The sequence below is a fragment of the Rhinolophus sinicus genome, chromosome 5 (assembly GCF_057876585.1).
Source record: "Rhinolophus sinicus isolate RSI-liver-muscle chromosome 5, RSI-T2T, whole genome shotgun sequence".
NCBI classification, from domain to species: domain Eukaryota; kingdom Metazoa; phylum Chordata; class Mammalia; order Chiroptera; family Rhinolophidae; genus Rhinolophus; species Rhinolophus sinicus.
Window position 1 is genome coordinate 81062873 of NC_142505.1, and position 22943 is coordinate 81085815.

Consider the following 22943-nt stretch of genomic DNA (forward strand, 5'->3'; position numbering starts at 1 on the left):
GGCTCTTTTCTGCATGAAAAGTATGGCATATTGTCATTTGTTAATTATGGAATGTTTGTATTAAGAGAGGCACCAACCCCCCCTTTCAATTGCAGGTCCTCGGGCCTTCGCCTGTTTGATGCAGATTGTGTACAGCTACCCATTTGCCTCACTTTTGGCTGCCTTTTAACTTCAGCTAAGCTGTTTTTTGCGAGTCAGATTTCAAAATGCTGCTTTTCCCTTTCCCCCCTCACCTCCGTGCCGTCTTTGGGGGACCACTGTGTGGCTGCATAAGCATGTAGCGTGTTCTACCATGAGAAGGTTTGCCCCAGTCATATGTTGTTCCCTTCACTCAGAAGGCACTGCTGTTACAGTATGACTGTGTATCTTTATTAAAAGGCCAAGTTTTAGCATATAATATTTAGAAAGTGAATTTTTTAATGGTTCCTTTATAATATATTCTGATGAGAACCGGTGTTATGCCTGTTGCTGGCCAATTATTTTTCGTTTGGCTCTTTGAGGTTTGAAGATCAGGAAAAGGCAGAAGGGGTTTAACCCCTTTGTCAAGGCATCTTTGACCATGACAGGTGAGGGGGAGGGAATTTTTTGTGTGCTTTCCAACTAGAGGGAGCGGGTCATAGGACTGTTGACTGTCTTCTCTCCAAAATAATTTCTAAATATTTTTTCACATACAAATGTAGATATAGAATTTAGTAAACTGATTAGTAAAATGGTAATTTAATACTAGTTTAAAATAATTGTCTAAATGCCATAAAAATCAACATGTCCTTTTTAGTTAAACTAGAGATATATGATACAAAGTCAGTGTAATTATTTAGTATTGATTTCATTGTAATCAGACCTTTTCACAATCACTTGGATTCATTGATGAAATATATTAAAGAGTCATTCAGCTTATTAGAATTATATAAAGGGTTCTGATTTCTTGATGTGGACTTTGATAATATCTATTAACCTAGGCAAAAACTCTGGAAGGAGAGTGTTTAATATTTACCAGTCTTCAGCACACATGAAATTCTACTTCCCACACTGGCAGTCAATTGCAGATTTGAGTAAATACCAAATTATCATACAAGAGAACTTTACTAGGTCTCCTTTTAAGCAGCAAGCCTGTCGTGGTACTTGGGATGGAAAGCAATGATCAACTGAGTATTGATCCATATCTTTTCCTACTCAGTAGTTTCTTTCCAAACTGTTTTCAATAGAAAAAAATAGCATATGGAGACCTTAGTGTAAATGTTTACACTCAATAGTATATAATCACATACATGAAATGTCTTATTTTGAAGTAAGCATTTTTAGATTTTTCCAACAAGAGTGCAAATTAATGTGAGCATTGCTTCATTTAACACTTAAAATATGGTTTCATTAAAAAAAATTAAAAACACTTCAACACCTCAAAAACTTAAGTCTCCACTTGGTTTTGAAAATTAGACTTAATGTCACCATTGGTAAAAATTAGATATTTATTTAGCCCCTACTATGTAAAATAGGTTACTTATCTGATGTACTTTTTGATGACGGGTAGATATTATACTTCACATTCTTTGTATGGCAGCTGCTGACACTTGCACTGTCCATAACCATTAATGATGATGAAGGGTCCTTCATGGGTGGGTTCATATTCATTATACGGTCCTTGGTCTGACATGTTTGACATATGGAGTCGTGTTTGGGATCGGAGCTGCCTGTGGTTCTGAATCATTGAGCACTGCCTGATTCTTCTTAAAGTGGGAGGGCAGCACTTCCTGGAGATGAACACTATGAAAATAATAAAAAAGAAAGAAAACAACAAAGCCATTGTTCCCGTAATTACCCGCTGAGTGAAGATGGCATTGTCTGGTTCGGGAAAGTGTTCCTCAGTAGTAACTGCTATGCCTGCAGTAGTTGGGATTTCTTTGTCTCCCACATGGTAACTTGATGAGCTTATTCTTTTTGTATATTCAGTGGTTGGATCTCTGTAAGTTGTAGCCATGGCTGTGACAGTGGTTGATAAATTCCAGCAGAGCTGAAATCCATGGACTGCATCTAGTATATCCTCTCCTTGGGTGTGGTCAGGACTGTGGCACAGGATGGAATGTTCCCACCGACCTTGGAAACTGCCCAGCCAGGAGGCCAAAGCACATATTCGAGGGCTGCATTCCCACAGATTGCCAGAGAGGCCAACGGTTGTGAGGGATCTCAGGGAGTTTAAGATCTTGGAATCGAGACTGTTTAACTTGTTGTTATCCATGAGGAGTATTTTAAGATTGGGCATTGTTTCAAACACTGTCAGGTCGATGGCTTTGATTTCATTTCCAGTCAGGTCTAGCTTTTCTAAAGTGCCCCAGGTCCACTCCATTCCACATGTCAAGTTGCTGATTTTGTTCCATTGTAAGAAGAGCATGTGCAGACTGCTTAGCCGTAGGAAATGAGCAAAATTAATCTTCGTCAGCTGGTTGTGCTCTAGGTGAAGCTCTCTCAGTTTGATTAATCCTGCAAATCCATTGCGAGCCAAACTTCGCAAACGGTTTGTGCTCAAATCCAGAAACTCCAGACTACGACAGTCCCAGAATAGGCGTACTGGGATAGTCCGCAGGGAGTTGGACCGTAAATGCAAGGTCTGCAGCTTCCGAAGGCCATAGAAGAGCTCTGGGTGCAGAGATGACAGCTGATTAAAAGACAGGTCCAAATTTTGCAGGTTAATCAGTTGGGTAAAAGTTGTGTTTGGCAAGTAAAATATTTTGTTGGAACTTAAGATTAATTCCTTAAGTTTATATAGTCCTTGAAAAGCATCTTCTTTTATTGTTGAAATTTGATTATGGTCTAAGTGGAGCCAGGTAAGTTGACTGAAGCTGGCAAATTGATCCCTTTCGAGCTCTGTGATGTGATTGTGCCTCAGGGACAGGCCCAGGGAGCCCTTGTCTGTGGCGTTTGGCACCGAGTGGAAGCCCTGAGAGTCGCAGTAGAAGAGCAGCTTCTCACAGCGGCATTTGGGTGGACACGCCATTCCCAGGGCAGGCAGCATTTTTAAAACCATACTCATTGCATATATTGCTGCCAGCATAGGGGCCCCGAATGGCCACTTGAAATGTAAGCCTGCAGAATATAATTTAAGGAAAACAAGAAGATAGGATATTTTTCATCAAAACGTATGAGCCATTAAAAAAAACAAAACATTATGGCGAAAGATTTCACTGCATATCACTTATTTTTCATTTGCTGCAGAAAAACTAACCTTGTTAGTCTGACTGGAACAAAACTTAAACCATTAAAAAAGAAGATAAAACATGTCCTGTCATCAGCAATATATGCTTTTACCTAAACCTCAAAATCCAAAAAATGACAGTGACTTCCCTCATATAAGGTGAACTCAGTGGCTTATTTTAAAAAGCACGGTTTCTTGCTGACTGTACAAGACACAGAAATGCATGGACTTACCCATTCTTCTGAGCACATTGGAGGCTGCATTCAGTCGTGGTTGTTAGACTCAGCGCAGTGAGTCTGTAAAAGGCTCCATGCTGGAGCCTTTCACCAATTTCCTGTTTTCTGTGTCCCAGGCTTTCTGAGTAAAATTGAATCCACCAGGGTGAGTTGTTTTTTCCTTAGGATATTCCTCTCAACAGCATTGGTTACATTTTCTGAGACCACGCTGATCCCTTCAATCAGTTCGGAATATAAGTTATTAATTTCGCCCTGCTCAGCTGGTTAATCAAAGCGTCAGTCTCTGCCTTCCGCAGCTGTTAGTTCTCTCGGTCTTAACTTGTTGATGGCAGATGGGCGGCTTGTTGCAGAGAAGAGCTCCTGGAGCAGCATGAGTGCATTTACTGAAAAGCTTTTCCGAGAAACGGCACAAGAATGGATTTGCTTATGTGCTGCGACCACACAGAACTGTATATAGGCTGACGTCACCGGGTGACGTGTCTTTTGTTTGGGTTTTCCAGAAGCTTTACTGTTATAAAGCACTGTGCTTTGTAACAGTAGCGGGTCGTTGTAAGACCCCCAGTTTCTCACAATAAAGTGAGAAAGAAGAACTCCTGACTTAAAAACATGGTATTCCTTCAGTAAGGGAGCAGCCGTGAGGTTGTAATAAAGGCTGCATTCAAGAAGGCCGTCTGAACAGTGAGTTGAGTTAGCAGAGTGATGGTTTTTAATGCTGCGAGAGCCAGTGTTAGACTGCCGAGTCTGCATAGAGAGATCCTCTAAATGGGCAGGAGCCTGCATGATTTATGAAGTGCTGATCTAACGCCAGTCTATGCAAGTTAGTGCCCGCTGCTCTGGTAGTTTGGGCAGCTACTCAATCACCTTGTTGTCATGCTTGGTTAAAATACAAGTATGATTACGATTTACTTTCAGTGTGTTGGTAAATTAGATTAAGTGGGTTTGGCTTCTTTGTCCTTAAGAGCTGAACATCATAAACCAAGAATAAAGGGGGAGGAAAAATCCAAAAACAAAAACCTCACAAAGCAAAGCATTTGGTTATTTTGCTCTTTTGAGTATTTCAGGAAAACTCTAATTTAAAAGATTTCTCCTATTTTATAGCTTGGTCCTATTTTATAACAATGTTTTATCACAGTGCTGATTGAAAAATACGCTGATTTTTCAGTCACTGAGAGAAAAGGGGAGGTTCATAGAGTCATTTAGTATCACGTTCCCTAAGTATTAACAGTGGAACAGAAATGATTTAGGGCAAGTGGTACAGCATGGCTGGATTCTGACACAATCCCTTGTATGTATCTCAGAATCGCATCTAGTCCTTCAACTGAAAGTCTCATCTGATGCTGGGATTGGGGCGTTATGGGACTCAAATAACAGAGCATTTGTTCGCACACCTACTAGGTCACACCGCACACTTCAGAACTGACTCAGAGTCTCGTACTAACTGTTGTGGGACTCTCTCTAGTGCATACAAAAGGTTACTCATACTTCTTTGGAATAGGATTTTTGCTTTGGCCGTTTGTACTTAACCTAACTGTCTTCTCCCTGTTGAATAGTGGCATCACTTTTCAGAGCTTGGTTATTAATGTACAGCTCCATGTTTAGTGTTGTATGAATGGGAAAGATATTTCTAGCATGAGTCAGGGTCATATTTTCAGGCCTGACAAAGGTAAGGCCTCTTACACATCGTACCTTATTGATGTGGCCTTCCATGCCATTTTCTCTCATATCATTGGTACTTATCCTTGGTGGGTCTTGTCTCACACCTGGAAGCAGAAATCTCAAAACTACCCATGGTGTCTGTGAAACATCTTTGGCTTGTTGGCTTCCAGGGGCTTTATTCCACTGGACAAGTCTAAGAAGTCATTGTTTTCAGGGATACAGTTTCTGTGTTGGAGTGTGGCACTAGCGTGAGTACTGGAGGAAATCAAGGTCTCTTCCCCAGGATCCTGTGTGAAGGTGCTGTGAATGGCAGCAACTGCAGGTGTATAGTTTGAGTCCTTCTAGAAGCAGACCCCCAGGTGGGATTAGAGGTATGAGTTTTACTGGGGGAAATGCCTGGCGAGTATAAAGGAAGAGAGGAGACAGCAGGAATACCCTGAGGACCGACAGTCTTCAGACCACAGGGCAGGTACGACACCTCTGAAGGCAGAGGGGAAGGAAAGATTTGACAGGTAGGATCTGAGACTGCAGCACCTCCCTAAGACGTTTCCCCCGAGCTCAGATTGCCCGTGAGTGGAACCCCTCCTAGGAAGGAGCCTGCACTAGCGTTCCCAATCGTTTTCCTGCTTGCTGGTCAGCAAAGGGAGGGAGAGGTCCTGTCGTAGACCTCAGGGATGCCACTCCCGCCACTGACCTTGATGCTTTCCATAGTCTCTCTCTCCATGGGCTAGATGTTCTTAACCTCGGTCTATAGACTGGCTTCTCGAATTTCATTGCTCATGCATTTGTCTGGTAATAAGGTTTAATCAGACTCTTATAGGGTCCATGACCCTGAGTTTCAGAGTTACTGTTCTACAGGAACTTGTTTCCAAAATTTCCAAGGGGGGAAGCTGATAAAGGTGGTCTCTTTATTTTTTTAAAGGAACAGAAGCCCTTGGGCTGCTGTAAATGTTCTTGTATTGAAGTCAGACACCTTCTGATTAAATAAAATCTTTGCCGGGCAGGAGGAGCTAGATTAAATTTTTCCCTGAAGTAACCACTTCAGTTCTATGTGGAGAAAAGCATTTTAGAGTCCATTGGATCAGAGCAACCACGATTAGGAATGAGTCGTGAGGTGAAAATTAGAAGGAAAAGCATCTCCTTCCTTCCCCTTAGACTTTTGGTTCCTTTCTGCCTTCCAGACTGCTTGGCCTTCCTCTTCTATATTACAAATGGGAAATGCCTATATTACATCATTCCAGTGCCATGGTGACACATTTGTGGGCAAGGAAAATTGCCCAGAGAAGCACCAATGCCATCAAGAGTCGTTATTTTCTGATTCATCTGGAGAAGTGGGCAGTGTCACAGTTCCCAGAGAGAGCTCAGTTCTGTCTGGGTCACCAGCCATCTTGCTCACTTGCCCTCTCTTGGGGTTCAAAAGGTTCAGGCAGTGGAACCAAAGACGACGTGGTGTTTGCTTTAAAATTGGTGCAGTACGCAGTTCGCATTGATGGAATTTTGTATCACTTTTTTGGATCTTTATCTTTCTTTAGCTAAAAGGACTAAACAAACCAGTGTTCTTTCTGAATTAAACTTTACCTGGTATCATTTCAGAGCAGCTTTATTCCGTACACATATGCCTTTGACTTAAAATGGCAGTACAACCTCTGGAAGGTACTGTACATATCATCTGTTTAAATTTTCACTGCTTTAGTTGTTTGTAACAAGGCAAAGGAGAAGTAAAATCTAAGCTGTCCATCTCTCCTCTCTATAAAGGGGCTGACACAGATAAGTGAGCCAGGCGGCAGGCTTAGGTGTTGTCGTCACCTGCGTTCCTCTGCGTGAAAGTTTACGTTTAATATGTGTTGCTGATTAGGGAGACTTATTTCCCTACTTGGAGAAGCAGATGTACAGATATATACATGGAATTTTCTATTCTTTCGTGGTAGAGATGGAGCTTGATTGTGCTTTATATTAAAAAGGCAAATGTTTCTTTAATCATGCCCAACTCCAAAAATTGTCATACCCCAGCACCAGAGGTGTTGCATGGAGGTGCTCTGTAGAAGTATGTTAAAGTAAACCTGTTGTGGGTGGTTGGTTACCTCAGTTGGTTACAGCGTGGTGCTAATAACACCAGTGTTGCCGGTTCAATCCCCACATGGGCCACTGTGAGCTGCGCCCTCCTTAAAAATAAAATAAAATAAAGTAAAATAAACCTGTTGGTGCCAGTCTTGATCGCTGCTTGGAAGATCTCCTCACATTTATAAAAGAATGATAATTTTTACGGTAGAGGCCCTAGATTTTGTGGGTCTGAGTATATCCCCTGCTAAGAACCTTTTGGGATCCTTAGCTGGCAACCTTACGAACTGTATTAGAGTAAGTGGGTTTTACTAGTCTTTTTTTTTTTTGGAGGGAGGCGGGAAAGAGGATGGGAAAAGCTCATGGTAAATCCTAGAGTTGTTCACTGCTTTCAAACATGCATATATTTGGAGGCAAACATGTAATTGTTCTTTTAAATGTTTAATTTGCTTTTTTTTTTTAAAGGAGGTGTCAGCTCACGGTGGCCCATGCGGGGGTCGAACCGGCAATTTTGGTGCTACCAGCACCATGCTGTAACCAACTGAGTAAACTGGCCACCTCTGATTTGCTGTTTTTCTAAAAAGGAAAAAAAAAATCACTGGAGTTTGGTGCTAAACATTAGCTTGTTATCTTTGAAAGAAATGGAACCTGTCTGACTGAGACAGCTAGAGTATGTAAGGATTGATGGCTTTGTCTGTCATGTTGGAGCTGGGCTAAAGCAAGCTGATAGTCGCAGGTAGAGCCAGATCGGAGAGCACTCAGAATTCTAGGCTCCTGGAGTCTTGTTGCAATCACGGGACCACTGTCCAGTGTGAATAAGTACAGTGTATCTGTGTTGCTGGGAAACTTTTCTTTCAAAGGCCTTTTTTTTCTTTTAGTGAATACTCAGTGTTTGTTGAGCTATTTTTATTATTATCCCAATTAAGTTGTTCCACCCCCTGAATATCACCTATGTTTTTAGTCCTTCTATGTCCTGTCCTTCGCTTCCTTAGATTCAAGTTGTTCAGGTGGGAGTTCCCGTCGAACCAGATCCTCAGCCTCTAATAATCCATCTCTAAAGCCTTGTTCTCCTTTCTTCCAACCTAAGAGGAAGTGATCTTTCTTTCCTAGACTGTAAAAACTCCCTGTGTTTTCTATCCTATTTCTTTTTTAATTAAAAAAATTTTTTTCTGTTCAGTTAGACATTCAATATTATTTTACATTAGTTTCAGATGTACAACATAGTGGTTAGACTTTTAAATAATTTATGCAGTGATTCCCCCCAATTAGTCTAGTATCACCACCTGGCATTACACAGAGTTGCTGAAATATTACTGACTATATTCTCTATTCTGTACTTTACATCCCCGTGACTATTTGTAACTACCAATTTGTATTTCTGAATCCCTCCACCTTTTCCACCCAGCTCCCCAACCCCGCTCCCCTCTGTCAACTGTCAGTTTGTTCTCTGTATCTATGAGTCTGTTTCTGTTTTGTTTGTTTGCTTATTTTTAAATAGTTCTTTAGATTCCACATACAAGTGAGATCATAGGGTATTTGTCTTTTTCAGTCTGACTTATTTCACTTAGCATAATAGCCTCTAGGTCCATCTACCGTGTTTTCCTGAAAATAAGACCTAGCCGTACCATCAGCTCTAACCTAATGTAAGACCCCCTTTTCGGGAATACATGGTATGTTGCTGCAAATGGTAAAATTTATTCTTTTTTATGGCTGAGTAATATTCCATTGTATATACGTATCACATCTTTTTTATCCAGCCTTCTATTGATGGGCACCTGGGTTGCTTCTGTATATTGACTATTGGAAATAGTGCTGCAGTGGACATAGGGGTGCATATATCTTTTCAAATTAGTGTTTTGGGTTTCTTTAGGTAAATACCCAGAAATAGAATTGCTGGGTTATAAGGTAGATATATTTTTAATTTCTTGAGGAACCTCCAAACTGTTTTCCTTAACGGCAGCATCAATCTGCAGTCCCACCATCAGTGCGTGAGGGTTCCTTTTGCTCTGCATCCTTGTCAGACTTGTTCATTTATTGATATTAGCCAGCTTGACAGGTGTGAGGTAATATCTCATTGTGGTTTTAATTTGCATTTCTCTGATGATTAGTGATGGTGAGCATCTTTTCATATCTATTGGCCATCTGTATGTACTCTTTGAAGAAATGTCTGTTCAGGTCCTCTCCCATTTTTTAATTGGATTGTTTTTGGTGTTGAGTTGTATGCATTCTTAGAAATTTTGGATATTAACCCCTCATCAGATGTATATTGGCAAAAAACTTCTCCATTCGGTAGGCTGTCTTTTCGTTTTGTTGGTGGTTTCCTTTGCTGTGTAAAAACTTTTTAGTTTGATGTAGTCTCATTTGTTTTTGTTTTTTTTTCTTTTGTTTTCCCTTGCCCAAGGAGATAGATCAGAAAAAATACCACTAAGAGCAATGTCAGAGTTTACTGCCTATATTTTCTTCCAGGAGTTTTATGGTTTCGGGTCTTACATTTAAGTCTTTAATCCATTTTGAGTTTATTCTTGTATACGGTGTAAGAAGGTGGCCCAGTTTAATTTTTTTTTTTCATGCATATGTCCAGTTTCCCCAACACCATTTATTGAATTGACTGTTTTTATCCTAGTATACGTTCCTACCTCCTTTGTCATAAATTAAATGACCACGTAGACGTGGGCTTATTTCTGGGCTCTCTATTCTGTTCCATTGATCTATGTGTCTCTTTTTATGCCAGTACCATGCTGTTTTGATTACTGTAGCCTTATAATATAGTTTGATATCAGGTAGCATGATATGTCCAATTTTGTTCCTTTTTCTCAAGATTGCTGTGGTTATTTGGGGTCTTTAGTGGTTCCATATACATTATAAGATTATTTGTTCTAGTTCTGTGAAAAATGCCCTTGGTATTTTGATAGGAATTGCATTAAATCTATAGATTCTTTTGGGTATTATTTTAACAATAATTCTTTCTTTCCATGAGCACAGTATATGCTTCCATTTATGTGTATCTTCAGTTTCTTTCTTCAGTGTCCTGTAGTTTTCCGAGTACAGGTCTTTTACTTCCTTGGTTAAATTTATTCCTAGGTACTTTATTATTTGTTTGATGCAGTTGTAAATGGGATTGTTTTCTTAATTTCTCTGACAGTTCATATTGGTGTTTAAAAATGCAGTTGACATCTGAATAGTAATTTTGTATCCTGCTACTTTACTGAATTCATTTATACAGTTCTGATAGTTTTTTTGGTGGAATCTTTCAGGTTTTCTATATATATAGTATGTCATCTGCAAATAATGACTTCTTCCTTTCCAATTTGGATGCCTTTTATTTCTTCTGATTGCTGTGGTTAGGCTATGTTGAATAAAAATGAAAGTGGACATCTTTGTCTTGTTCCTGATCTTAAGAATAACCCTTTCAGCTTTTCCCCATTTAGTATGATGTTAGCTGTGGGCTTGTGGTATATGGCCTGTATTATTTTGAGACATGTTCCCTCTATTTCCACCGTGCTGAGAGTTTTTATACATGGATGTTGGATTTTGTCAAATGTTTTTCTTCATCTCTTGATATGATCATATGATTTTTATCTTTCATTTTGTTTATGTGGTGTATCAAGTTAATTGATTTGTGGATATTGAACCAACCTTGCATCTCAGGAATAAATGCCACTTGATCATGGTGTATGATCTTTTTCATGTATTCCTGAATTTGGTTTGCTAATATTTTGTTGAAGATTTTTGCATCTATGCGATGTCATCCTACAATTTTCTTTGTAATGTCCTTGTCTGGTTTTGGAATCAGGGTCATGGTGGCCTCTTAAAATGAGTTAGGAAGCTTTTCCTCCCCTTGAGTTTTTGGAATAGTTTGAGGATTGCTGTTAATTCTTTTTTGAATGTTTGGTAAAATTCACCTGTGAAGCTATTCATTCCAGGACTTTTATTTGTTGGGTTTTTTTTTTATTACTGATTAGATTTTGTTAGTAGTAGTTGGTCAGTTCAGATTTTCTGTTTCTTCTTGATTCAGTCTTGGAAGATTGTATATTTCTGGGAATTTATCCATGTTTTCCAAGTTGTCCAATTTGTTGGCATATAATTGTTTGTAATATTTTCTCGTAAACTTTTGTATTTCTGTGGTGTCAGTTGTCACTTCTCTTTCATTTCTGATTTTATTTGGGTTCTCTTTTTTTTCTTGATAAGTCTGATTAAAGGTTTATCATTTTTTAATATCTTTCCAAAGAACCAGTTCTTGGTTTCATTGATCTTTTTTATTGTTTTTTCCGACTGTTTTGTTGATGATTTCCGCTCTGATCTTTATTATTTACTTTCTTCTATACACTTTGGGCTTTATTTGTTGTTCTTTTGCTAATTCTTTTAAGTGTGAGGTTAGATTATTTATTTGAGGCCTGTATTGCTATGAATTTCCCTCTTAGGACTGCTTTTGTTGTGTGTCATTGATTTTGGGGTTGTTGTGTTATCATTTTCATTTGTCTCAAGGTGTCTTTTGATTTCTATTTTGATCTTGTTGTTGACCTGTTCATTATTTAGTAGCATGTTATTTAGCTCCAAGTGTTTGTGTCTTATTCAGTTTTTTTCTTGTAATTGATTTCTAGTTTCATACCATTGTGGTCAGAGAAGACACTTGATACGATTTCAGTCTTCTTAAATTTATTGAGACTTGTTTTGTGTCCTAACTTGTGGTCTATCTTGGAAAATGTTCCATGTACATTTGAAAAGAATGTCTATTCTGCAGCTTTGGTGTGAAATGCTCTAAAAATATCAATTAAATCCATCTGGTCTAAGGTGTCATTTAAGGTTGCTGTTTCCTTGTTGGTTTTTTGTCTGGTAGATCTGTCTATTAGTGTCAATGGGGTGTTAAAGTCCCCTACTATGATTGAATTACTGTCGATCTCTCCCTTTATTCCATCAATATTTGCTTTACATATTTAGTTGCTCCTATGTTGGGTACATAAATGTTTACAAGAGTGATATCCTCTTGTTGTATTGATCCCTTTCCCTTTATCTTTATGTAATGTCCATCTTTGTCTCTTATTATAGCCTTTATTTTGAAGGCTATTGTCTGATGTAAGTATTGCTATCCCAACTTTTTCTTCATTTCCATTTGCATGAAATATCTTTTTCTATCCCTTTACTTTTAGTCTGTATATGTCTTTCGATTTGAAGTGGGTCTCTTGTAACCAGCATATGTGTAGGTCTTGTTTTCTTATCCATTCAGCTACCCTATGTCTTTTGATTGGAACATTTAATCCATATACATTTAAAATGATTATTGATAGCTACATAGTTATTGCTATTTCATTATTCATCTTTATATTCTCCTCCTCCTCCTCCTCCTCCTCCTCCTCCTCCTCCTCTTCCTCCTCTTCTTCCTCCTCCTCCTCCTCCTTCTTTTTCTTTTCCCTTTAACATTTGTTGTAATACGGGTTTAGGAGTGATGAACTCCTTTAGCATTTTCTTTTCTGGGAAGTTCATTATCCTTCGATTTTAAATGATAGCCTTGCTGGGTAGACTAGTCCTTGTTGTAGGCCCTTGCTTCTCATTTCTTTGAATATTTTATGCCAATCCCTTCTTGCCTGCAAAGTTTCTATTGAGAAATCAGCTGACAATCTAATGGGAGCTCCCTTGTAAGTAACTATTTGCCTTTCTCTTGCTGCTTTTAGGATCCTCTCTTTACCATTTTAATTATAATGCGACTTGGTGTGGGCCTGTTTGGGTTCATCTTGTTTAGAGCTCTCTGCACTTCCTGAGCTCATATGTCTATTTCCCTCACCAGGTTAGGAACATTTTCACTCATTATTTCTTTAAATAGGTTCTCAATCCCTTGCTTTTTGTCTTCTCCTCCTGGTACCTCTATGATGAGAATGTTGTTAAGCTAGATATCTCAGAGGTCTCTTAAACTATTCTTTTATTTATTTATTTATTTATTTATTTATTTATTTATTTATTCATTCATTCATTCATGTATGTATGTATGTATGTATGTATGTATTTTCTGTTCCAATTGGGTGTTTTCTGCTACCTGGCCTTCAAAATCGCTGATTCAGTCCTCTGTTTCATCTAGTTTACTGGTGATTTCTTCTAGTGCATTCTTCATTGCCATTATTGTATTCTTCATTTCTGACTGGTTCTTTTTTATGGTTTTTGTGTCCCTTTTTATGCTTACTCTTTCTTTGTTGAAGTTCTCAGAGTTCATCTATTTTCCCTAAGTTCATTGAGCATCCTTATAACCATTGTTTTGAACTCTTTATCTGGTAGGTTGCTTGCCTCCATTTTGTTTAGCTCTTTTTCTGGGGTTTTCTCGTGTTCTTTCATTTGGGGTATATTTCTTTGTTTCCTCATTTGGGCTGCTTCTCTGTGTTTGTTTCTACCGTGTTTCCCCGAAAATAAGACCGGGTCTTAAATTAATTTTTGCTCCAAAAGACGCATTAGGGCTTATTTCCAGGGGATGTCATCCTGAAAAATCATGCTAGGGCTTATTTTCCAGTTAGGTCTTATTTTCGGGGAAACACGGTATGTATTAGGTAGATCTGCTATGTCTCCCAGTCTTGGCTGTGTGGCCTTAGGTAGTAGGTGCCCTGTGGGGCCCAGTGGCACAGTATCCCTGGTCACCTGTGCCAGGTATTCCAGGAGTGTCCCTTGTGTGGGTTCTGTGTGTCTTACTGTTATAGTTGAGCCTTGATTGCTATTGGCATATCAATGGGTGGGATTGACCTTCAGGCTGACTGACTGTGGAGTTTGGCCACATCCACAGCTTACAAATTGCTGTGGCGTGCTACTTTCCCCATGGAGTGAGATTCACTCTATCGGACTCTGGTACCTGTTGAGACTGCCCTTTGTGTATGCCGTTGTGGGCTAATTGGCTGGTGCTCTGCTGTGATCTGAAGCCAACCTCCAGGTATATTGGTTCTGGGGCCTCTTGGGAGGGGCTGTGGTGCAGGCCCAGGTCACCGCCACAGCAGGTGTGGGGCCAGCCCATCTGCATCTCTGCCCCCCTACTAGTCTCGATGTGTTGTCTTCTTTATATCCTTAGTTATAAAACTTCAGATGGTTCTCCACATTGATTGTTCTATAATTTAGTTGTAATTTAAATGTGGTCACTGGAGGAGGCAAGCATTGAGTTTATCTACTCTACTATCTTGGATCCTCTCACAGACCTTTTAAAAAGAAGACATGTCACATTAGGCTCTGAGAATCTCCATTTTTTGATTGAATTCTTGTCCCCATCCCTACCCTTGATTGATTTTGATTTTTAAAAGTCCTTTTGTTTTCTTGTTAGTAAATATGACAGAGAAAGCTATAGGAACGGGTGGGTATTGGTGAGCTGTGTTTCTTTTGATGCTGTGATTATCAAGTTTGGGGTTTCTAATCCTAGTTTTGGAGGCATGTGATTTTGGTTTGTTGCTGTTGGGGGGTAGCAGGGCTAGGATCATGTGACAGCCTAATTCTGTTGTGCTAGCCTTGTATTCTGTGCCCAGGGCTAGGTAATTAGTGAATAAATCTTAAGGTGGTGTACCTGAGTTAGACATTAGGTGAGGGAAAATCTTCCATAGAAGTTTGGGCAGAGGTACATTTAAACCACAAAGATCTTTTATTTTTCCCACCATAGACATCAAACGCAACCAAACAGAACTATCCTGAAGTCTTGACTGATGTGCAGAGTGATCAAATTTTATATTGCCAAGCCCTTTTCTACTTTTGTTCTGCTAGTGGCTTCATTGTGTTCATGTTTTCCTTTTCCTCTGGGCGTGACAGGCTTCGTGTTTTTATTCTGAAACATAGCCAAGTTTGAATTTGTCCTTCCTGCTTCTCCCTCTCTATATTTCAAGTAGCTTTCTATTTAGATGTGTTTCCTCTTGCCTACATAGATGGTCACAGGCAATACAAAGCCATTTGCACAGGATAGAATTAAGAGTAAGATACACATTCTTGTTTTCTGGAAGAATCCCTACAATTTTAGAGGACTCTTTGACCCAATTGGCTAAATTTAAAGGGGGTGAATTTGCATGTATATTAGCTAGATGCTGGCAAGTCTTGTTTGCTGAAGCTTGGAAATGGCATTCCCTCAGAACCCTCTTAATGTGCTTTGGAGTAGAGACAGCGGCATGTGCTAAGGCAAGCAAAAAAATGTGATAGCGTCAATGCAGAGAAAATGAATAACAAAAATTTGGCCCAAAGAGAGAAAGATGATTTCTTATTATGAAAGGCTATAGCAGCATGTCAACATTATAGCTGCAGTTGAGATGTTTGTCCCCGTATTGCTAAAAGGCGACTTGCAAAGGCTTGAGCTCCTGTGGGAGCTGATTCTGTCCTGCTGTGCGTGTTCCATGGAGTGTGTGTGTGTGTGTGTGTGTGTGTGTGTGTGTGTGTGTGTGTGGTGGGGGTGTCTGTCTGTCTTGTCTAATGGCTTCATAGTTTTTCCCCATGTATGTCTATGGATGTGAGTATGTATGTAATGGCTGCATAGTTTTTCTCTTACATGACTGTACTATAATTTATGGACGTGTAGTTTGTTGAGGCCTTTAGCTTTTGCAGACAGTGTAAAATGAATATCCTTTTAATAACTTTGCATTCTTAGGCAAGTTTATATATAAGTTTCTAACCATAAAATTGCTGGATAGGAGGTCTGTATCTTTAAAATTGTTTCTAACCATAAAATTGCTGGATAGGAGGTCTGTATCTTTAAAATTGTTTCTAACCATAAAATTGCTGGATAGGAGGTATGTATCTTTAAAATTGATAGACCTTGCCACATTACCTTCCAAAAAGTTTTAAACTATTTTATGCTTTCCACTGTACTCTCTAAGTGTGTATTAGCCACCTGTTCAACCCCATAAGTACCATATTGGAAGCCAAAAAACTTTAAAAATATCTGGGAATCTGATAGGTGAAAAATGCTCTCTTTGATTTGATCTTCTTTAATTGTGAGTGAGATTGAGCATCACTTTGTATGTAGATATATTGTTTTTTTTTTATAGACTGTGTATTTCATTTGCTCGTTCTGCTTCCCACTCGTAAAATTGGTCGCTTTCCTAAAGGTTTTTAAAGACATTTTTGCTTATTAAAGAAATTAACTTTGCCAGGTATTTTACAATATTTATTTCAGTTAGTCATTTGTCTTTTAAAGGTGTTGTTTTTTGCTCTGTATACTTAATTTTAATGAAGGGCAAAACTGACAAGAATCTTTCTTAATATTAAGAAAAACACACACTTACCATATTGTGCTAAAAGATCCAGCACCAGTTGGTGAACATGAGATGCTGTGGAAACTTTAGTAAACAAGGGTTCCCTGTTAACCAACCCATTGTCTTAAGTAGGACAAAGGATCAGAGCCCTTTAGAAAGGTTTTTTGTTTGTTTGTTTGTTTGTTTGTTTGTTTTAAATCAACATAAAAACCAAAAGAGTTCCCTGGTTTATCACAGATCTTCGCCCAGTTTCACCAGGTAACGAAGTATTTTAAAATCCTTCTGAAGTATTCCCTACAGTTGAGTCTTTTTTTCTGGATTATTGGTAACTTCAAAATTTGTCTTATTCTATGACCTTTATATACTATGACCTTTATACTCTTAGTTGCTTTATTTACTTGTTTGTGCTTCTGAGAACTTCCCAACTTATGCACAGCAGCTGTTTAACATGTAGATGATTACTATCTTTTTTACAAAGAAAAAAACCCTGGTGTCTAAAAAAAGAGATGGGAGTGTCTCAGCTACATGCTTCAATTTGTGCCAGGACCCTCTTAGTATTGGCTCTCTAACTTTTCTCCATCATAGATTTTGTCATTCCCACCCCCCCGCCCCCGAAATAGAAAGGAATGGTTTACATGCTTATTCTTACCTCCCAGGATTTGGTGGAAAGGTGTCACAAATTCACTGTGATACCATTACTAGCAGTTCTGTGCTGTAGCAGCCGTGAAACTGGACTTGGTGTGGTTACACCATGGTGGAATGTCCGCTATGGTGGAATACCTCCAAGCCATATTCTGGCATGTGTCTCTGGCCAGAGCTGAAAATACCTACACTTACGAGAACTGATAGGACATCTAGACAGATGTCTGGGCATATTTTCAGGTGTAATGCAGCACTGAGCTGAGATAAATGTAAAGGTTAGGTATGCACGGCTGGCTGTCATCTGAGAAAATATCCAGACAAACCAGTAAAGCTCATTTTTTTTTTTTTTTTTAAAGATTTTATTGGGGAAGGGGAACAGGACTTGTGGGGAACAGTGTGTACTTCCAGGCCTTTTTTTTCCCAAGTCAAGTTGTTGTCCTTTCAATCTTAGTTGTGGAGGGTGCTATTCAGCTTCAAGTTGTTGTCCTTTCAGTCTTAGTTGTGGAGGGCGCAGCTCAGCTTCAGGTCCAGTTGCCGTTGCTAGTTGCAGGGGGCGCAGCCCACCATCCCTTGCGGGAGTCGAACCAGCAACTTTGTGTTTGAGAGGACAGGCTCCAACCAACTGAGCCATCCGGGAGCTCAGCGGCAGCTCAGCTCAAGGTGCCATGTTCAATTTTAGTTGTAGGAGGTGCTGCCCACCATCCCTTGCGGGACTCGAGGAATTGAACTGACAACCTTGTGGTTGAGAGCCCACTGGCCCATGTGGGAATCGAACCGGCAGCCTTTGGAGTTAGGAGCATGGAGCTCTAACCGCCTGAGCCACCGGGCTGGCCCAGTAAAGCTCATTTTTAAGCCTCTGCTCTCTGTGGGGGAAGAGAAGGAAAGTGGGGTGATATCTGTAACGTTAGAGCTCCCTACCTAGTTTTTAAATTTTTAGGATGAAGTAGGTAGCAGTAGGCAAACTAGAAACTTCTGTTCTCTACTTCTTAAGGAGAGGGTACTCTTTGAAAGGAATTTGGGTACGCAGGTTTGTGTCACCATCGTTTGCCTAATGTTGAGCCACATTGTCTCTGCCTAAGGCTCCCAGTGACGGTCATACATTCAGCGTATGCACAGCCTGTCAGCCATCTGTGGGCCAGGAAGAACAACCAGGGTCAAATTGCTTCTCATGTTATTCAGTAAATGTTTATTGCATGATAACGTGTTTCCCAGTCCACAGCAAACCTTTTGTCTTAGTCATACTCATGAAGACATGGATTGACTCCCTTCGTTTTCAAACATTTTTCTTGAGAGTCTCGTGAATATTAGAGGGCCGTCCCCCCCATTCTCTGAAGCTTTCCAACAGCGCCTTAGACATCACTTCCTCGCTCCTTGCTTTACTGAAAGGCCTCTGCTCTAGATGACAGCCTCCCTTTCCCCTGTGTGCCTGGGGCGTAAGAGGCTGCTCTGCTTCTTTCTCTGTCTCATTGTCTTGGGGGTTGGGTGGAGGGTTCCCCAGATGCCCATTGTGACTTGGGTCTTGTGGAATCCATGGTTTTTAATTTTTAAATTTTGTTGAAATTTCTGGTGGCTGATGGAAGCATTGTATCTGATTAGACCTTCCTGAATTAGTTAGCCCTTCTGAATTTGTCAGACCCTCTTATTTCCTTTTAAATAGTGCTTAAGTGTTCCGGGGTTAAAACATTGGGTTTTGCCTTCCTCTGCTACTCTCTCCACCCTCACACTAGATTAAAATGAAGACAGAAAGCAGTATTTGGGGTTATTTGAAAAGACTTATATTTCCACCAATAACATGAAAGCAGGAGACTGATAATTTGCCCTGTAGATCATACATTAAGTCCTAATGACTTTAAAATATGTCTCTAATTGGTCACTGTTTTCTCATTCATGTCCAATGGGAGAGAGACAGGTCAGGTAATTATCCCAGGGTATGGTTTGAAAATAGCTGTGAGGGGACGTGTGAGCTGCTGTGGGAGCACTCCAGGGAAATATCTAACTTGAACTTAGAGTTGAGGGTGGCTAGAAGAAGCTTCTACAAGGAAGTGCAGTGTCTCGTCTAAAGGATTGTATAGGAATTAGAAGAAACGGGGAAGAATATTCCAGGTAGATGAGAGAGGTCATGGCATGTTGAAGAATTAAAATGTGTGTGGATGGATCCTAGCATGGAAGATGGCAGAGTGACCGTAATAATGAAGTAACGGGAATGGCTGGGCTCCAGCAGGGAGAGTGTGCAGAATAAGAAGAGAAGGAAGCCTCTGGCAAGAGAGAGACCTGAAGAGAACATGTTGACCCTTCAAAGTAGAACATGTTTTTTCCCTAGAAGTACAGTGGAAGTTTTCACTGTGTGTTTCTCCATGGGAGTACTGAGTTTATGTTGTGCCGTTATCTTTTAGGTGAGTAGTCTTTTGTGGCTCACCTGGGAAGCACTGTCACATTTCTAGGGACTAAAAGGCACCTTGAGATGCCACCAGCTGTGCCAGGGGACATATTTTATCCCTTCCTGGCTGGCTGTTGCTTATTTCATCTCTTCCCAAAGGGAAGGGTTGGAGTGCAGTCAAGGACTTGAGAGGTGGGTAGGGTTTGGGTGAGGAATTGGTGGACATAGGCACTCGCCACAGCAGTGAGACCTGGTGTCGACTGTGGCAAAGGTATGAGTGGTTGGGAATGTGAATTTGTTATAGGAGAATGCTTATTCTTTCTGAGGCAGAAATCAGTTCTTTAGAAGAAAAAAAAAAAAGCTTGTTCTCTCAGATGTTACCACCAAAACGGGTAAAATCCTCCAGGAAAATCTCGTTCTTAGTACTTTTTAAAAATGAATGCCTAACTTAAATATAACCTTCTGCATAGCTTTTACTTACTACCTGGACTCACGATACATCATTCAGAACTCCTGTCAGGCCCAGCACGATACCGAGTATTACTGAATTAGGCGTTACTCTGAATTATTTTACCTCAGCTTATAAAGCCTCTAAGAGAAGGATTATGGTGGCTAGTCCTGCCCACTCCAATGGATGCATAGTAGGTGCTCAACAAAGAGTGTGTCTAAATAAATAGAGCTTCTGTTCAAGATGGGTTTTGCAAGCGCTTTCACTATCTCAGCCAGAATTCCAGCTAATAACCTTTGCCTCTCCTCAGCTCAGCTGGTATTTACTTACTGAGGAGAAGCTTTATGTTAAAACCTCAAACATGCCTTATCTTTTTCTTAGCAAGCCCTTTTCACTTCTTAGAAGAGACAGACATATCAAAATTGAGTGAACCTAGGTGTTCTCTCTGCTCAGTGGAATAGAGTCTCTCAGTTAGGTGAGAACTGAGAGTCACTTATTTTAAAGATCCATTTGAGAGCAGCCTTATTTTGGCCAACCTAAAACCAGAAATTAAAAAACCCTAACAGCTTTAATTTCAAAGGGAAATAAAACTCTGTTTTCACAAATCATTAAGCTTTTCTGCTGTCGTCAAGGTTATTGTTAAGGTTGTAAGCGTGTATATATGTGTACACTCATCCCTATTGCATTTTAAATGATTGGAACCCTACACTTGCTATTTGGACTGTGTGTTTTAAAGGGATGCTTTGATTTAAAAGGTCTGTATAGTATACCCTAAAAGCTTCAGTAAATAACTGCTTCTGAACTGTGCCCCCTCCTGATTAATGAGGCATAAACCTCTTATTTCCTAAAGTAACAAGAAAAACAAATTGATTTTTAAAGTAGTTTGACAGAATTAACAGATTCATGGGGTGTTTGCATCTTAAAGGGAATTTTGTTGTGTGACTATAATTTCCTCAAAAGTCAAGTTTAAGGATTTTCTTTTATATAACTTTCAAAGTAAATCCTGCCCAAATTGAGGAAATTTCTGGGCATTGAGGTTACAGGAGATTGAGCTATCAAGAAGTCATTGAGTTCAGCCTTGGGTTTCAGATAACAGATGTTTTCTAGAACAAATAATCTATTAGCACTACCCCCAAAACATGTCTAGGAACAATGACAAACTTTACTGGGTTTATTTAGAGAAATTTTCTTGGGAGTACTTGAGTGTCTAAGGAATGTGCTAAGACTTTCCTGATTAAAGCATTAATTATGAGGTCAGTTTGATTTTTTTTTTTTAAATTCAGTTTTAGCCACCTTTGCCTTAGATCCTGCTATTTTGATCTTTGAGGTTGTCAGTAACTAATTATACTTGTCACTTTCTTTTCTGAAGGATGGCTGTGAATAAATCAGTTTATTCCTGCAGGTAGAAATTTTCTCATACCTGAATTAGTTTTGTTGAGACTCTTTTTTTTACCCATTGTTCTTAGTGGACTGCTTAGTTTTATTGGCAGTATAGAAGTATTGGGGAAAAGGTAAGGGATATGACCCTGACCAGAATTGATAGTGATCATATCAATTTATCACTATTTCAACTCTTAAAATTCATAAGTCCTCTTTTGTCTCCTTTCTGTCCTCTGCTAAATAACCTATATCCCTTAATATTCCTTCTCTTTTCAGTCCATAGAAATAGGGGCAGAGGGACATATGTCATCGTCCCCACTTACTAGATGGGGGAAAAGAGAAAGTGAGTAACAAACCCAGAAAGCACATAACCACATCTCCCCATCCCCAGCCAGTCATCTGCTGTGCTGGCTTATGTCCTGTTGACGTATCCATACCTTGTCTTAAGGGCACCCAAGGGTAGAACACTGGGTTAAATTCCTTTGTCTTTTGTGTCTCTCCTATGTGTTTTAGAGAAAGCTGCATTTGTTGGCTGGGCATTGTAAGAAAAAAGTTTTAACATACTTCATAGTTTTACCTAGCTGATGTTTTATTTTACTAGGTATTTCCAAGCACATGGCTACTAGCCCTTCCTATGATAACTAACCCCCTTTGTTCCTTTCTTTCTGCTACCATCAGTTTTGATTTTACTTAGAATGTTCTCCAGGATAAATCTCAACTCAACCCCCTGACCTGTGAAGAAAGACTGATTTACATATCTCTCTCAGAGTAGCTAAAATGTTCTTTTCTGTGCAATGCAATTGCGTTAAGCTTGGCCTAGAATTAAATAAAAAAAATACGGCTGAAATAATCTTACAAAGCATTCTTATTCAAGCTGCATGGTCATTGTTAACTCTGACCCATTATTAATTCATGGTACACCTTAGTTTTAAAATTCATTTTTTCATATTGTTTTCGTGTCAGGTGCCATCTTTCACATTTTGACGTTCTTTAAATCTCAGAGTTTGCCAAAATCAGGTGTAACCTGTTCTTGCTTGCAGTTCAAGGAGAGCTGGCTCATTAATGAAATTGTTGTATGTTGAATCTTGAATTAAAATATAAATTTAATTTTTCAAGTGGAACTTGAAGCGAAAGTCTTGTCTCTTGGTTCCTCATATTTTGGTAAAACTTCCTCAAGTCCCATCATCAAATGATGTGGAGCCTAAGAGTTGTTAGGTTATGTTTTTATGAACAGAGCCAAATTCCCCTGTTCTACAAGTATTTTCCAACTTTGAGCTAAAAAAAAAAAAAAAGACTGTTTTTTTCAGCGTTGATAGCTATTGGCTATTATTAAATTTCCTTGTGAATCACAAGAAGGTGTATCTCTTTCCTTTCTTTCCAGGCTGGACGTAAAGAAAGAAGTGATGCACTCAATTCTGCAATAGATAAAATGACCAAGAAGACCAGGGACCTGCGTAGACAGGTAAGCTAGAAGAAAGTGCCGATTGTGTTCCCAAGTTCTGAATTTTATAGATTTAGTTAAAAGTCCAATAAATACTGAGCCCTCATATGTTTTATTAGGGATAAGAATTGATTTTCACAGAAAACTGTCTCTCTCTGTTCTGTTGCCATTAAGCTTCTAAATGGCTAATAAAGTCTCTTGGGGACCTGTACTAATACAGTCCCACTGGGTGGATGGAAAATTAGCTCTAGTGTTGAAAGGATGTACAGGTAAGAAAATCAATCTAAAAGGACTTGGGGACCTATGAAAATAATCTGAAGGATCTTG

The 22943-nt window shown here is 39.5% G+C and overlaps 2 protein-coding genes across 4 annotated transcripts in view; one reads left to right on the plus strand and one right to left on the minus strand.

Annotated features, from left to right (window-relative positions):
* Window positions 1-22943, plus strand: part of CTNNA1 (catenin alpha 1) — a 281607-nt gene that overhangs the window by 215008 nt on the left and 43656 nt on the right. For all 3 annotated transcript variants that reach the window (XM_074313590.2, XM_074313589.2, XM_074313591.2), the window contains one exon: window positions 22557-22637. In XM_074313590.2, coding sequence (XP_074169691.1) covers window positions 22557-22637 — 81 coding nt within the window. The remainder of the gene's footprint in view (window positions 1-22556; window positions 22638-22943) is intronic.
* LRRTM2 (leucine rich repeat transmembrane neuronal 2) lies at window positions 1453-4118 on the minus strand. The gene is made up of 2 exons (XM_019740270.3): window positions 3421-4118; window positions 1453-3078 (listed from the first exon to the last, which is right to left on the minus strand). Exons 1-2 carry the CDS (start codon window positions 3422-3424, stop codon window positions 1532-1534), a joined length of 1551 nt encoding a protein of 516 aa, XP_019595829.1. The 5' UTR covers window positions 3425-4118; the 3' UTR covers window positions 1453-1531.